This window comes from Eublepharis macularius, chromosome 10 (genome assembly GCF_028583425.1).
Source record: "Eublepharis macularius isolate TG4126 chromosome 10, MPM_Emac_v1.0, whole genome shotgun sequence".
Taxonomy (NCBI): Eukaryota; Metazoa; Chordata; class Lepidosauria; order Squamata; family Eublepharidae; genus Eublepharis; species Eublepharis macularius.
This window is the reverse complement of record NC_072799.1, coordinates 61,454,666-61,471,546: the sequence shown is the minus strand read 5'-3', so window position 1 is coordinate 61,471,546 and position 16,881 is coordinate 61,454,666. Positions and strand designations below refer to the sequence as shown.

The window sequence follows — 16,881 nt, the reverse complement described above, 5'->3', positions numbered from 1 at the left end:
TGGGTCGCCAGACCTAGTGCTTGCCATTGCAATTTAGAAAAGCCAAGTTTCTTTGGCCTGAGGGGCTTCTTATAAGCTGACCTTAAGGAGATGAAATGACTGACAGATGTTCCTTTCTTCTGATGAGGGTACTAGCTCTTTCCTGGCAGTTCTACATTCCTGATCAAACCATCCTCTGCCAAGGTGAAATTTTAGGGAGTCTGTTAATAGAGAGCAGAGGTTTGAGGAGCTGGATTATGCCTTCAAAACACTTGATGGCGTCAGAGCCATCCTGCATTAGTTCTCTGGAAGAGAATGCGCTAAGCTGGAGTGCAGCTGTGTGGACCACTTGATTCTCCTTAAGCAAGCCTGAAATCCCTCTAGAGCATCATGGACAGGACTAAGCAAGATGTTACCTCTGAACTGAAGCAAGCGCCTAAATGGGCAGTGATCACTCTTGTTTCTGTTGCCAATTTCAAAACAAAGGGTCTGAAGCAGGAGTGAGGATGATACTGCTATGCAATCTATTGTGCTGGCTCCTTGAGTGGATAAGAATGTAAACATACCACCAGAGATAACAAACCTTGTGCCATGGAGAATATGCAACTGATGGAGCGATAGCAGTTCTAATAATCTTAGATCTGGCTTGTTTATAACTGTGTCCTGTGATGCCAGGTCCAGGAAACAAGCTTGTTCTGAAGCCTGGTTATTACTCGAGTATGATAACTCAAAAAAAGTCAGGACCTACTTTGTCGTTGAAATCTCCACACAGCATGAAGTGAGAGTTGGGAAATCAAAGGGCTAGAGTGTCAAGGGTTATGATCAGAAGATCCCCAAAATTTTCAGTGCTCTGAGGTTTTAAGAGTTTAGTGGAATGCAGACATTAATGCAAAGGAGAGGGGGCCAATATGTTGGCCTTGGATCAACAGAACCTGAATACAGTCCTAAGACCCACCTTCCAAGGTACATCAACATTAAGATCGACAGATACGAATACTATCACACACACACACACACACACACTCCTTCATCTCTTGACACAAGTTTTGATAGCTGGTACTGCAAAGGCACAGTAACCCTGAAAAGTGGGGAGACTGAACACCTGGACCATGTTTCCTGCAGACATATCAAACTGCCACAGGAATTAGAAGAATTCAGGGTCATGTCATTTATTCCCCTACCCCAAGAGGTTTCATCTATTTCAGCACTACTTTATAATCCATTTGTAATGTGAACAGGAAGATACTTCTTCAAACTATACATGTTAAGCTAACTTACACAAATAGCTCTGAACACTCAACTGCTATTTTCTTGTATAACAGTCATATTGTAGTCTTCTCTCCAAAATACTGCATATCTTCACCTCTTAATCAATTACGACCAAAGTGTAAGAAGCCCTGTCTTCAAATGTTAGAAATTTTACAGTGCCATGCAACATTGTTGATGCCAAAATCAGGTCTAGGAAGTAAGGTCTGCACCTCAGTAATCTTTCTCTTCACATTAGTTACTAGTGCAAGGATCCCCAAGCTTTTAGAGCCTGTGGGAACCTTTGGAATTTTGACACAGGGTTCTGTCTCAACTACAAAATGGTTACCATAGGAGGTGGAGCCAATCACAAAAATATCAGGAAATGAGATTATGCATAACTCTAATAGTAACTCTTCAACATTTCAGGCAGAAGCTCTGCTTAACAGGATCCTCTTTAAAATTATCATATTGTTTAAAAGTATTTTCTTGCTTACACGCAGCTTACCTTCAGTCACACAGTAAGGATCCTTGTGCTGTGGCAGCAGCTGCTGCCAAAGCAATGGGCCAATCAGAAGCCCTGAGGCTCCCCTGGCCACACCCACTTTCTAAAAACACAGGTACCAGGAGACGCATTAGGGACCAAGTGTTGGGCAACAGGAAAGGCCCACAGATGTCATGTTGGGGCCCCTGGCATAGTGCATACTTTGGGAGGAGTGAGGAGATTTTAATCCTTTATTTTTGAGAACTAGAGAGACAAGAACTTGCCTTCAGCAAATAATGCTCTGCTAAAATCTTAAGTAAGATATCCACTGCAGATACTGCCTCTTACAACTAAAGAGCACTTGGATATTCAGAGGCAGCAAACCTTCAAATATCTGCAGCAATATCAGGGTAAGGTCTTAGTCTCTATGCCCTGACTGTTGATCCTCTAGGTCAACTGGTTAGACAGTGAATTAGGATGCTGGACTAGATGGACAACTAAAGTGATCCAGGAAGGTTCTCATGCCCAGATTTTGGGTGAAGGTGGGTTTAAAACGATTTCTAAAGTTGGCACGTCACAAAGACTGTTGAGTTTTAGAGACTTGGATTAACTGGCAAACCTCTTTCAGAGGTTTTGTTTTTGCTATAGCAGTACATCTTTTCACTAAATACAAGACTTTAATTGACATATAAGGCTCCTTCACTTTTAAATCGCCAAGTGAACTAGTAATGAATTGCATTGTGATATACAGTGTTTCCAATGAGGCCCAGCTGCCTGATGTAATAGCCTTCTTTAAAAAGAACAGCTCAGTTATCTGGACTACTCCTGCTTAAAACTCATCAGCAAAAAAAATGAGACCAAAATCAAAATTCCAAGGCAAAGGAGCTGGCATGTATCCACCACAGCATCACACCTGAAAGGTTTATTGTAGTTACTAACAGCACCAATGCACACACATACATTTAAGTGAAGTAAAATTTGTTCCTACCCGCTGCTTTGATACTGTAGAGCATGAATAAGCACAGCAAATATTCAGGGTCTCAAATATTAATTATGGTGGAACTTCTGCAAAGGACAGGGCCTAAGAAAATTCCAAGAGGGACTAGAGATATACTAGCTTTGCCAAAAAAGGGCAGAGGCAGGGAGGCTAAGAGCTGGGAAAGCGCTAGCATAATTCTGGAGCTCTCCTGCCTGAAACAGTTTTTTTCTATTTATTTCAGATGTCAAATTATCCATATGTTCATCATCTATGAAACTGCTATTTTCCATTCACCAAGCAGCATTAATCTAGTAAAATGCAACCATTCCTGTTCTGCATCTCTCATTAATATTAGGTTGTCCAGCTATAACATGTTTTACGAACAAGACTATATAATAAATGTGTAAACAGCCTTTTTAATGCTATCCCTAAAATTTTACAAATGGTAAAGCTCTGCTATCAATAATTAGCATAAAACATGTAACACAAATTGTATATTTCTAATGATGCTGACCCCTGACAGTTCACAATACTTTGACAGAAGTTTTTAAGCATGTGTCATGCAATTACGTAGTCAGAAAGAAATGTCACACTGTTTAACATTGGCACATAATGCTGCCAGCCTTTCTGCTTTCCTCTACATTATTCCCATAGGTTTTTCACAGTTCCTATTTATGTTTCAACACCATCCATATATTAGTAACATGTAGTTTGTATAGAATGTTTTCGGTGTACAGAGATGAACTAAAAATGTTTACTTTGCAACAGACAGTCCTATAAACATTCAGCTCAAATCAATGCTGTTAATTTAGAATCTATGATTTTGCATTCTATAAACATCTTATTATAAAAAGCAATAACTGAATAGTAAGATATGGATAGTGATTGGGGAATGGATGTTCAAAGACTCAGCACAATATTGAGAACATAAATGAAAACTGCCCCATTCAACATTGATTACTTTATCATTTCTGAATGTTAAATGCTGAATATCACATAACTTCTAACAAGACACAATATGCCACAAAGGCAAATATTACAATGAAATGGAGGTAATGTGATGTCATCCAGCTCTACCTTTTAAAAAAACACTAAATATTGTATGTATTATATATAACATGTAATAAAACAGAAGTGATGCAACAGAAATTTAGCAATTGGAATTCAACATTAGTCACACTCCAAACTGAGGGAAAAGAGTTAGCGTCAGAGGACCATACACAGAAGTTACAATACCTGCTGTTTAGTGCATTCCTGTGAGCCAAAATGAAATGAATGCCATATAGGAGGAAAGGAAAAGATGAACATTATCAGTGGTGATAATATATATTCCACCTACTATGAAAATAATGCGGTTACGTAAAGAAACTTCTAAGTGGACTCTGGGGTTCCTTATTCTGTCTGAGCCATATGGCCACTAATATAATGTACAAGATATAAGGCTGGATCCAGTGGAAAAGTTCATGGAAGGAGTTTGCAAAGTTGACATTTTCGTGTCTTCTCCTTCCCCAAGCAGCCTGCTGTTTGCTCGAAAAATCCTCTTGAAGAGTCATGAGAACCCTACAAAGAAAATGTGCCATAGGGCACTGGAGCAAGGAGTAGGAATTGAGTAAAGTTACTCTCTGCTCTCATTCACTGATGCAAGCTTCCAGATGAAGAGAAAGAGAAGGAAGTTACTCCCTCTCATTGTGGCAATACCCATATTGTGTGGTACCGTTGTCTTCATGAGGTTGGTTTGACCCTCTAAGGGACTTTCAGAGCGCACAGCAGGTTGACTGGGGAAACAGAATGTCCACCAACTCCTCCAATGAATTTTTCTGCTGGCTCGAAACCATAATTTAGTAGAAGTTCTTGGTTAAACTGATTCCTTTGATAAATATCTTAAAATGATTTATGTGCTTGCACAATATTCACTATTTTTTAACATTGATATTTAAAAATACAATTATTTATCACATATTGTCTCAGCAATCATATCCATATTATTATAAACCAAGAGGGGGATAGTCCTCTAAGAGGCAACTCACTCTTTACTTATTGTGTTTTACTGCCTGTGTGTATATGCGCAAAAGGGAAACTTGCATCTCTACATTTGCAACATTCACATCAGAGAGCCACAGATAAATTGAAGCTCTTTAGCACGTCTACTTCGTATGCTCAAGTGTTTGAAGAAGTACATTTTCTTCCATTAAACCAATAAATCTTGAGTTATTGATAGATGCAAGATATAAACATAATTTTTTTAAAATACCCTTTTAAGTTCTGCAGCTGGTGCAACAAGAAATGCGCCTTCTTACTATTCCTTTTTAGTATATCACAAATCCATTTTCTAAGATTTCTTCAAATTCCACACAACGGGCAATCGAGCTGAGTCAAATTCAGTTAATCATAGAATCATTTTGACATAAGCCCAAATTTCATAAACTGCCCTGACAATTTAAACAAGCTTCCGATTGTACATACAAAATATACAAAAGTTGGTACACAAGACATCTACAAGGCATTGTAAATGCAGTTAACATGGAATGAAGTCAAACATTTATAATGCTAACTGCTGCAAGGGCTGACTGTAAATGGAAATTTGCAAGGAGGAACACACCAGGAAATCTCCAGTACTTTAGAATCAGAGAGAGCACGTGAAGACTTCTGGCATCCCAAATGGGAATTTTCTTACACTGACATCTCTGTTAGCCCACAGAAATTATTACAAACCCTAAGTTGGGATTCATTTGGACAGACATTTTCAGGAGACTGTTCTTCCCCACAATGCTGCATTTGCACAAGAGCAGCTCATGTGAAAAAATAAAATGTAAACCGGCAATGTACACCTCTCACTCATTATCAACTTCTGCTACTGGAGCAATACTGTTTGCAGCCATCAGGCTCACAACTGAGAATACATGCATGTAATGCTTTGAATTCTAAAGCCCTTCTGTTTATGGCTCACACTAGAAAACTGCACAAGAAACCGAATATACAATTTTTTTTTTGCTTGGGCATTGCACAAGCAGAAATATTACAACAGCTTTAGAACTCTCTATTATACTACCGTACAAAATCTTAGATGAGCATTTGCAGGACAGCATTAATAGCTATTTTTTCTTCTAACCATGGCTATTTGGATCCCACCCAGCATTTCCTCCTACACTACCTGGTACTCAAGAACTGTTCACGTGGTTTAAAAAAATGCTAGTGTGGATGGCCTTCTGGTCACTCCTGTGCAAATATGTCAGATTAGTTCCTCTAATGTTTAGATTTTGGAAATCTCTACCTCTTCTACATATTTTATACACAGCTTGAGGTATTGGCCCAAAAACAATTTCTCAAGGTTAGTTTCAACAAAATTTGAATTCTGTAGTTTCTACATATCATTGTGAAGTTAAATCATTAGTCAACAAAGATAGTGCTGATATAATGCTCTCTCAGATGATAAAGAAATGGTTCAGATTTGTCAACTGATCTGATCTCACATCAGCCACATCTATGGAAATAACATGCACAGCTCAATTTCTCATACTGAGGATAGAGCAAACGCATGGATTAAGGAGATGAGAGTGCAACATAAATCTTCTGCTTAAATAAAATAACTAACTATACTTGGAAACAGTGTTTCCCCAATTAGGTTGCTGATACAGAAAGTCCTTAAAATAAAAACTGACCATCTATAAGGGAGATAAAATATGAATATAATGCTCTGAAGCTGCTTTGATGCCATATTATTCTGAAGATAGATAGCATGTTTTTATCTACATGTTTCACATTCATAGCTATTAAAATACGTTCTGTATCTAACTTTAAGGCAAGCTGCATATATATATAGCCAAATGTTTTAGTCACAAGTATAAATCCAGCCAATAGAAAATGCCTGATTGCCTGTTCCATGTGAGACTAACAAAATATACAAATATGGTTGTGGATAACTCACCGTATGATAACCTCTAGGTAAAGGTGGCTTCCCCAAAGGATAAGCATCCACTGTATCAATAATAGTTTGCCGTTCTCCTTTTTGGTTGATTTTTCTAAATCTCCTTCGAGATTGCCTATGAGAAGCTTGCCGCTGGAAATATTCTTCATTTTCATCCATATAATCCACCTAATAAACATACATATGCATTTAAATTTCAGCAACTTTGGTTTTTCAAATAATATCATAAAAATTAAAAGCTCAAAGATAACTTCTCTGCTGTAATTTAATACAGATTGTGGTATATGATGGAACACAGGAAATACACCTTAACTAAATTTAGTACCTATTTAGCTATAAAGGTCCTGTTTTTTCAACACTTGATCACTGAATCAATGCTATATACGGAGGATGAGATGGTATTGATATAATCATGAGATTAATTACTTAGCTAACTTCATAAATTCTACCAGGTGATTCACTTTTGCTTGTTGTTGTTTTTTTAAACAAGCATCTGTTTTTACTCTCATACACAGTCAGTTTTTCACTAGAAATTAATACTTCTTAAAGGAATTTGAAGCTTCCTTCTAATTTCAACAGGCCATTGGAGAGCATCCACTTCCATGCTGTGGGAGCAAGCATTGCTAAAAGAAACAATGTTCTCCTTCAAGAATATTTCAAAAAACCTGCACGATGGCATTTTACATCATCATCACCATCATGTTAAATAATAAAACAAGCAAGTACTGTATTAAGCATCACAGATTTTTGTGGGCCAGCGGCTATGGGGGGAGGGGGAGGTGACGGAAACAAAGGTCCAATGATGAAATTACTGGGGAAAGGCTACAATTTTATTGGTTACAGCTGAAGGAGCCCTGGTACATCATACGGTAAGAATCTAAGCATCAACAAAGTACCTCCCTCTCCCCCGCACAGGGGGACCACAGGATGTGGAATTCCACATGGGCACAAAACTCTGCATAGCTCCCCCTGCCACCTGGAAGCGAGGATGTTCTGACAACCTCTGAGATGGGTTTGTCCCCATAATGCCTCACCCCCGGGATAAGTGAAGAAGATCCCAAGGATGGGGAAATTGGGCATGCAGGCTCCGTTCTCGTAAAAAAGGATCCAGACCCGTTGCCAAAATCACCAAGCAACGTAAATGTGACAAGCATACAAGCAATAAGAAACTCCAAAACCAAAGACACAACATCTAACAAAGTTCCACAAACAAAGAGGACCCACATGCAGAGCAAAGGAGAGATGGGTGGGGAAGCTGGAGACAATTAAATGCTGTCAGTGCAACCTTGAAATTTATTCCCCACAGAGGGAATTCCCCAGGAAGAGGCCTTCACTCTCCTAGCACCAATTGGCTGGTTCAGCAGACCAATTCGCAAGGCACCTGTGCAACTTTGCAGGTGCCCTGGGAGCTGCTACAATTCCAACAAAATGACAGCCACCACCCACTGCCCCCCAACCGCCAAGTGAGTCTGGGTCCGGGGCTTCTGTTCCACAGATAATAAAAACCTCCAGATATTCATCTGTCAGGGCAGCAGGGCACTGACAGGATTGTGGCTGATGTCAGAAGATCTACTAGTGGTTCTATAATATGAAAAGGCTGTTCGTTGCAATTAATTTTGTCTACACTTCAGTCCAGTGCAGCACAAAATCATGTGGTACTGGAATATATAATGAATCTCTTTGTGGTGTTTTCCACATGGGGACCGGCTTGTGTAATTTCCCTGATGCTGCTGCAGTTGCTAATATAGCACACCATGATATGGCTTCCACACAGCAAGTTTCCTTGTAGTTTTACAATGGTGATTTACTAGTGTTATATTGATATATAATTATTCTAAAATATGCATCAATCTCTGAATTGCCAGTGTTCATTTTGTTAAAAGAAGTCAATCTGAAACCCAATTTGTAGTGGAGATTTTTTCCCTTTATATCTCTGCAAGGAAAAGGACTAGAGGCTTACAGTGAAATCCTAAGCAGAGTTACTCGAGTCTAAGCCCACTGAAAGCAATGGGCTTAGACTGGAGTAACTCTGCTAAGGATTTCACTGTTATTTTGGTATAACAGTGTATTGATATAAATCACTGATTAAAAGAAAAAAGAAAAACTCTGTAGTAGGGAGAGGAAATGACTGCTGTGTGGATGGGGCCAGGAAAATCCACATAGCATCCACCAATGCTTTATTATGAGCTTTCCCAAAACCTCAGAGCAAAGCACTTCTGAGAAAGACTGGAAAAATGAAGGAAAAACCCCAAAGACACACAAATATACCACAATACTGTGTAGAAGCAGGAAAAATACACTTCTCAACAGCACTGAATTTGGGGCAATTATCCTGTGTGGAAACACCTCATATCTGCTGTAGCACGGTGGTTAAGTGGTTTGGCTGCGAATCAGCACTCTACTGGTTCGAATCCCGCTACTGCCATGAGCTCAGTAGGTGGCCTTGGTTAAGCCACTCCTCTAAGCCCCAGCTCCTCAGCTGTATTGTGAGGATAATAATAACATTAACTTATTCACCTCTCTGGGTGAGGCACTAATCTGTCTGGAAGAGTGGTATATAAGCACAGTTATCATCATCATCATCTTTATCTAGGAATGTAAAGTGGGAGATAGATTCAAGAGATGGCCAGAATCTACACGTTAGGTATACCAGGGAGGAAAACTAACACCAGAGACACAGCAGGAGCAGTTTCCCTACAGAAGAAATAACATGTGTGACAGCCCTCAAAGATCTGCCTGGACGTGGGATTCACATGATAAACACAACTTTACAAAGAATGATCCAACTGGCATTGTGTAGCACATTAAAGAATTAATAAGGCAAAAAATTTTGTTGTGTGAAAGACATTGCAAGAGATGAAGTGGACTCTACTCCATCAAAGGTTATGCCAGAATAAATCAGTTAATCTTTAACATTCCACAACATTCTTGTTCATTTTTACTGCAAAAGCCCAATACAGCGACTTCTCTGGATTTTGCTAAGACACTTCATGATGCAGATGCTGATGAAATAAGAAACTGAAGAATACCTTCAATGTGGCTGGAGGTCGAGATTTGAAAAAAAATAGTGCCGACATGGTTATTTTTATTTATTACAGGCTAAGAAATCCTGTATGAGGATGTTTCTTAGTGCATGGCTAAATTTACTGAAATATGGAGCTTAATCAATTAGATTCTCTGGAAATATCTCTATTAGAATGCTACAAAATTCAAAATGTTTTCCTGAAATCTTTCACAACATCCACAGATACTGTTTGGCAGTAATAACTAGATAGGTGTAACTTCTTCAAATTGCTCCAATGAGATGTTTCAGCATCCTGTCCACAGGGATCAGCTGTAGATATCCTGCATGTTCACTTATTTAAACATCACCATTGCCTATGCAGAGATTACAAACTATTTTAAGTAATCATGTGCACATGTTAAAATCATTCACTATTTTAAAATGCTGAGGAAAACACAGACGACGAAAAATTACAAAATACTAAAAAGTATTTTCCTTTCCTGCTAACATAATCTTGATCAGATTATACTTACCACAATCATTTCAGACGGTTCTAAAACAATGCATTCACAGCCACGCCTGAAGCTTCCTGCAGAACGCTTGCCAAAACTAGGGAAGGAAGGGGTGGGGGGAGAGAAAGGCTGAAAATAAGGTCAATTGTGTAAAACCAAATAGACAGTTACTACTGCATAATATACCACATACATACTTATTCAGGCAAATTTCAGCTTTTCCTGAGATGATGAGGGGAATGAATATTAAAGACAATACATTTGATTTAAACAATTTGCTTAATTTATCACAACTAATTTAAAAGGTAGCGACATCGCTGATTAATACTGATTTTATAATCTTGGGACACAGCCTTGGTACCAGCAGCATACTTTAAAGTTTAGTGCAATCCTATACAGAGTTACACCTTTCTAAGCCCATTGACTTAAATGATGTTACAAGATGCAATTCAGTTTAGGACTACCTTTTTGATCATCTCTATTCTTTCTACTGAAACTACTATAATTCATTTAATGGAAAAATAAGCATAAGTTTGTGGATAAGATATAAAGTATACAGACACATCCAAAAGTGCACTTTTTTCTGAATCACATACTTTGTATAGTCTAGTGAGTTTATTTGCATGTGTGATATTTACTTATTTAAGTTATCTCTGGGCCAGCTCTTCAGAGTTCTGCTGAAGATGGCTATGGCATTGCACATGTGCAGTAATTTTCAACACTAGATTACAAAGATAAAACATGAAGATAATGAAAAGAAAATATTTCCTACCACAAGATACATATATGCTTGGATAAGAATCACAGACACTGATTTAATAAGCAAGAAGGCTCCTTGCATAGCCTACACAAAGTCCCTATGAAAAAATATATTCTAATGTAAATTTAATTCTCAATCATTCTCTATGTTAGGGCTCCTTTTGAAACAAAAGTACCCTAACTTTTATTTCTCATATTTGATACCTCTGTGTAAATTTTCTTATGCTGATAAAATGCAATTCACTTGTAAAAATCTGTTAAGCCACTAAAACCCGTCATTATAGTTGAAACGTCAATAATTTAAAAACTGCTATGGCAGCTAACCCATACAACATTATTGCTGATAGCATTAAATTAATTTTATTACAATACTATAAATGAAAATATTTCTAGTTACTGCAAAAGAATCTTGCCCACTGCATACTCCACTCACCCTGAATCCAATCTGCCACTCCCCAGACATAAGCAATTCTAGCACTTCTTTTTTAACAACAGTTCATTGAAAATACTATTCAGCTGAGGGCAGCTCCCCCATTCGTTGTCCCACCATTCCAGTCATCTATTTTTCATGACTAGTTATTGCTTTCTTACTGCACATGTCCCACATGGACTTGGTCTAAGTTTTTGATGAGAGCCCGAGCTCAACCAGTATGACTGAGATATAGACAGATGCATTTTCTGTAAAGTCTCATGCACTTGCATTTCATAGCTGTCACCTAAACTGTCTAAATAATTTGAAAATAAGTAGCATCCATCAATTTCAGGGTTGGTTTCTGGTATGTATTTGATACCAGAGGAGAAGATGGCACATCACACTAGAAGTGTGCTTTACACACACATACAAGCAATTTTGCTAGCAGAAAGGCATTATACATTCAAATTCTATACATTTGATAATTAATGCAATTCTGTACACTAATTAAGTCATAAATTACATATTTTACGTTGTTAAAGCAACAAAATAGATTTAGGTTTGATAGGAAAATAATTATTTTGTATATTTCAGTACTCTGCCCCACATAACTCCAGGGAAAAAACACTTCCCATGGCATTTAACCTTTCTGGAAACTTTGCATCTCTACCATAACATGTTGGCACTACCACCCAAACCAACTGACGTCAATAGGTTTAGAAAGGTGTAACTCTACTAAGGATTGCACCATGATTTTAAAAGTCTTTATTTTCCATCTTGTTCTAACTCTTAGATGGCACTTTTCGTACTAAATCTGTTCTCATTTTCAATTTATTATTATTTATGATTTATTCAAAACATTTATTAGCCACCTTTCTATATTGCAGGACTCAAGGCAGTTTAAAATATAAAGTAACATACAGTTTGGTGCAATGGTTAAGAGTAGGGGAGTGCGATTCGGGTTTAATACCCAAATCTGATCTGATTCAGAAAGATGGTTGTTGTGGATTTTCCAGGCTGTATAGCCATGGTCTTGGCATTGTAGTTCCTGACGTCAGGAACTACAATGCCAAGACCATGGCTATACAGCCCGGAAAATCCACAACAACCATCGTTCTCCAGCCGTGAAAGCCTTCGACAATACATCAATTCAGAAAGATTCGGAAATCCCAAAGCAAAGCTTTCTGAAACAATTTAGATTGCTTCAGAAAGCTTTGGAAGCAACAGGCAGCACTTTGCAGGCTCTTTGCATTTGCAAACAGCCAGCGAAATGCTTCTGATTTCAAGGTTCCTGCCTTTTTTTTACCAGTGGCGAAGGGGAGGAGGAGTGAGTGAACCACTACCTCCTCCTTCCCCCTCTCAACTGGTTAAAAAAAAAAGTCGAGAAGCTTGAAACTAGAAGTTTTCTTGCAGTTTGCAAAGGTGCAAACAGTAAGAAAAGTCCTGCTTTCAGCGATTCCCACCTCTTTTTACTTGATGGGAGGGAGAAGGAGGGGTGACACAGTACAAGGGGGAGGAGAGAGGGGGGTCAGAGAAGGGAGGGGGTTAGGAGTTCCAATCCTTGCAGCTTCTCTCCTTCCACCCAATGGGGATTTTCAGGAAGGAGAGTGTCTTTTTTGAAACGCTGCAGGGATTTAAATTGGAGGCTTGGCCTTTGGTCAGTTTCCATTTTTCCCTGGCCTAGAGAGACATTCAGAATTCCCGCTGGATTCTCTGTCTCTGTGGTGGTCTGGGACTTCTCTGGCCTTCTGGACTCATCTGGACTGACTGACTGCGTGGATTGGTGACTCACTGCTAGACCTGTGCTTCTGGACCTGACCTGCAGCTGGAGACTAGTAGAAGAGTCATTGACTCACTGGGTTTTCTCTTTGGGGGAGAGGGTTAGTTGGTTGTCTTGGTGGGTAGCGGGGGGAGGGGAAAGGAATTTTTTAAAGCTTTAATTTTGATTATTCTTTAAATTATTTTCTGATTGAGTTGTTTCTTGCTGCTTTGAGTGAGTGAGTGTGTGGTGGCCTTTGGTTTGAGGGGCTGCTGGCTGGGGCATTTGGGGGGGGGTTGCTTTTCTTGCTGGGGTTGAGTGCTTTTGCTTGGCTACAGTGTGTGTGAATTTGGTTTTAAATTGGTTTACTGGGGGTTTTTTGGTATCAGTGGTTTTTAAAGTTTTCTGTCTCTCTGGGTTGGGGGGGCGTTGTTTCTGGGCCTCTATTTCAGTTTACAGTTGGTGTTTTACAGTTTGGGGTTGTTGTGAATTGTTGTTTTGTTGTGCTTGTCTAAAGTGTGTAAATTTGGTTGAAAACTGGTGGGTTTTGGTATGTGTGCTTTTTAAGTTTTCTGTCTTGCTGGGTTGTTTGGTGGGGGTTCTGGGACTGTGTGTTGGGGGGGCTTTGCCATTTACTTTGCTTGCTTTGCTGATTGTTCCAGTTTCTTTGGGGGGGGAAGTTGGTGAGTTGTATTTGGGGGGTGGACTGCTGTGGGGTAGTTTTGAAGCTGTTTGGGGGGCTGGCTGGTTTTGAAGTTCTTTTGGGGGGCTGCTGTGGGCTAGTTTTGAAGGTCTTTATAGGGGGCTGTTGTTTTGAAGTTCTTGTTGGGGGGGCTGTTGGCTGGTTTTGAAGTTATTTGGGGGTCTGCTGTGGGCTAGTTTTGAAGTTCTTGTTGGGGGGCTGTTGGCTGGTTTTGAAGTTCTTTTGGGGGGCTGTTGGCTGGTTTTGAAGTTCTTTTGGGGGGCTGCTGTGGGCTAGTTTTGAAGTTCTTTTGGGGGGCTGTTGGCTGGTTTTGAAGTTCTTGTTGAGGGCTGTTGGCTGGTTTTGAAGTTATTTGGGGGGCTGCTGTGGGCTAGTTTTGAAGTTCTTTTGGGGGGCTGCTGTGGGCTAGTTTTGAAGTTGGAGTTTGGAGTACTTGGAGAAGACTTGGTGTTTAGAGTTGGTGTTCAGTTTACAGTTGGAGTTTTACAGTTTGGGGTTGTTGTGAATTGTTGTTTTGTTGGCTGGGGAGTATTTTTAGCTATAGTGGTGTTTGGGTATTGTTCTCTGGGTTTTCAAGAATACTGTTCTCACTTAGTTTTAAATAGTGTTTTTATAAGGTAGGCTACTTGTAGGCCTGTGTTTCTATAAGCAATCACTTGTTCTCTCTCTTTTTGTTACTCCTGTACTGTTCTGGCAGGTTGAGATTTCATATCCTGATCCAGTGCCTAAATTAAATCTTTACAGAGAGATATATTCTAAAAGAGTAGCAAGAATGACCACTCCTATTGCCAGTAGTTGCTCTTTACCTCTTTCAACCCAGTCATTCATGCTGGGGAATATCTCAAACTGAAACAGACATGGATCCTTCTCTCTGTTTTGCCTCCACAAAATAAAAGGTTTCTAAATTACTCCCATTATAAGGGCCTGATCCCAGCTGACTCCAGCCTAAACATTCCCAGACCAATGACTTTCCCCACAATTTAAACTGTAAAACTGTCACCACATCATTTCCCCTCGAATTCGTTTCAGAGTTATATAAAGGAAAGGTAGACTGGAAAGCTACAGGGAATATAGGACCAAGAACACGACAACCCACGATAGGGATGGCCTACTCTACTCATATATTTTCTAACATCCAGATTATGGCACAGGAGTTAGAAACCAATTCATGGATGATCAGGCTCCACAGGAAAATGGGCAACAAGCTGGAGGTTGACTTTATAGTTACAAAGCTTGTGCTCAGGTATGCACAGGTCAAACAGTGTAATGTTTAACAGTGGAACCTCCTCTCTCCCTTCTCCATATGAGTGAAATGTTTCCCCATAAATGTATTAAAATTAGGCAGGGCCATCAAGAATCACATAAAATATTTCTGTAAGCCAATTCAAGTCCACAGGCTGTTAGTTGCCCACATTTATATTTAGGAAGCCGAAAGTTACTGGTGTCTTTGTATGCTTTCTTATTAATACAACTTACTGTTTTGGATAATAACAACATAAACTAAAAATGATTCACAACAAAGTTGCTTACAGTCTTTGGTTAGGCTTCACATGCACAACTATTTTGCATTTAACGCAGCCCATTTAAAAATATGCTTACAACAGAATTAACAAATTTCTAGTTTACTTACTAACAAAGCTAAAGAGGCCTCACATTTGTATAACAGATTTTACCACAGTATTCATTTTAAAAGAAAAAGCTCCATGTGGTTCTATAAAAAGCAAATGGTTCCCAAGGGAACAAACTAATCTCCTACACTAATCGTTCTGTATATAAAATATGCCCTCCAGCCATGCTACTTCTAAAACTGACTTTAAAGCTAAGGCAAGCTTAGTTAACAAGGAGGCCAGCTTCAGCTTGCTGCTGTTCAAGTCTGCTCATCCCCTCTAACATACAGAGAGGCAATTAGGTCCAGGTAATGACGGAAGGCATCCTTCCTGACCTCTCAGGGTATGAAGTCGGGCTCAAAAAACCCTGGAATACCTCTACACGTACACCGACAATTGCCAGCTAGTGCAGAACTGATTTTAATTTTTTGGCTTACAAGTATCTGAAAATTCCCCAGTAACTACAGATATCAGGAAAACTTAACTCTGTCTCTTTGCCAGTCATTAAAAACAATCAATTGCAAGGAAATACCAGTAGCAATAGCCACAGAAATTCTGAAAACTTGATGAAAGTACTGTTTTTAAAAAGATGACAAAATATCAGCCAGCATCCCATGTATAATATCAGAATGAAAGTATTACTTTTTTTAAAAAAAAATGCTAGTAGCATTTCTGTATAGTGGAAACAGCAGAACAGCAGTTAGTTCAGAAACTACATTTTTTGCTTCCAAGCTATGCAAACCAATAATAATTTTGTCTTATTTCTCAGGCAGAGCTTTCAAGATATAGTAATAAAAACACAGGAAGAGCCCTCAGGTGAGTAGATTATGTATACAAAGTGTTTTGTATAATCTGCCCACATTACTGGAAAATACAATGGTAACAAAATACAAGAAGTTTTTCCATCCAAGAATTCTATGTACAAATATGCACATTGTCAGTATGCAAGCAAGCAAGTCAAAGTTTCCAGCATTTCAACATGGGACCTTCTGTCTGGATTCATTATTACTCCGTCACCCTGGCTGTGCCTTTACATTCTTGACTGTAAATTCAATCCAATTTTTCAATGGAACACTATTACTTAATAAAAGAATGTGGTTATCATAATGAGCAACACAACGTTGAAACATGCACCAGTAAGTAAAACTACCAAGAGTAATGTGCTGGAGAGTATAGGCAAGGTTTATTCTCTGTTTTCTTTTATAATAAAAGGCATGAAAAGCAAAACATGAGTGAAAATTAGCAAATGTATTCAGGTATGATGGCTAAGCTGAGATAACTAAGAACGATGACTATGCAAACATCACAATGAAAACAATCACAGAATATGTTCCGAATTCCTATACCTTCACAAAGAGGTATGGAACAAAACATAATGATGAAACAAAAGGTGCTAACATTGCACACATTTATTTTTAAAACTTATGTCCTGCATTTCTTTCCCAGAAGTACCACTCAAAGGAATTTACATGGTCAGGTCTTTTCTCCATGAGGGTCTGAAAAGAATGTTAAG

General features: G+C 38.9%; 1 protein-coding gene across 3 annotated transcripts in view; it reads right to left on the bottom strand.

The window, feature by feature from the left end:
- Positions 1 to 16,881, bottom strand: part of RAPGEF2 (Rap guanine nucleotide exchange factor 2) — a 244,697-nt gene that overhangs the window by 91,370 nt on the left and 136,446 nt on the right. For all 3 annotated transcript variants that reach the window (XM_054989494.1, XM_054989497.1, XM_054989495.1), the window contains exons 5-6: positions 10,150 to 10,225; positions 6,613 to 6,780 (exon numbers count right to left, since the gene is read on the bottom strand). In XM_054989494.1, the coding sequence (XP_054845469.1) occupies positions 6,613 to 6,780; positions 10,150 to 10,225 (244 nt within the window). The remainder of the gene's footprint in view (positions 1 to 6,612; positions 6,781 to 10,149; positions 10,226 to 16,881) is intronic.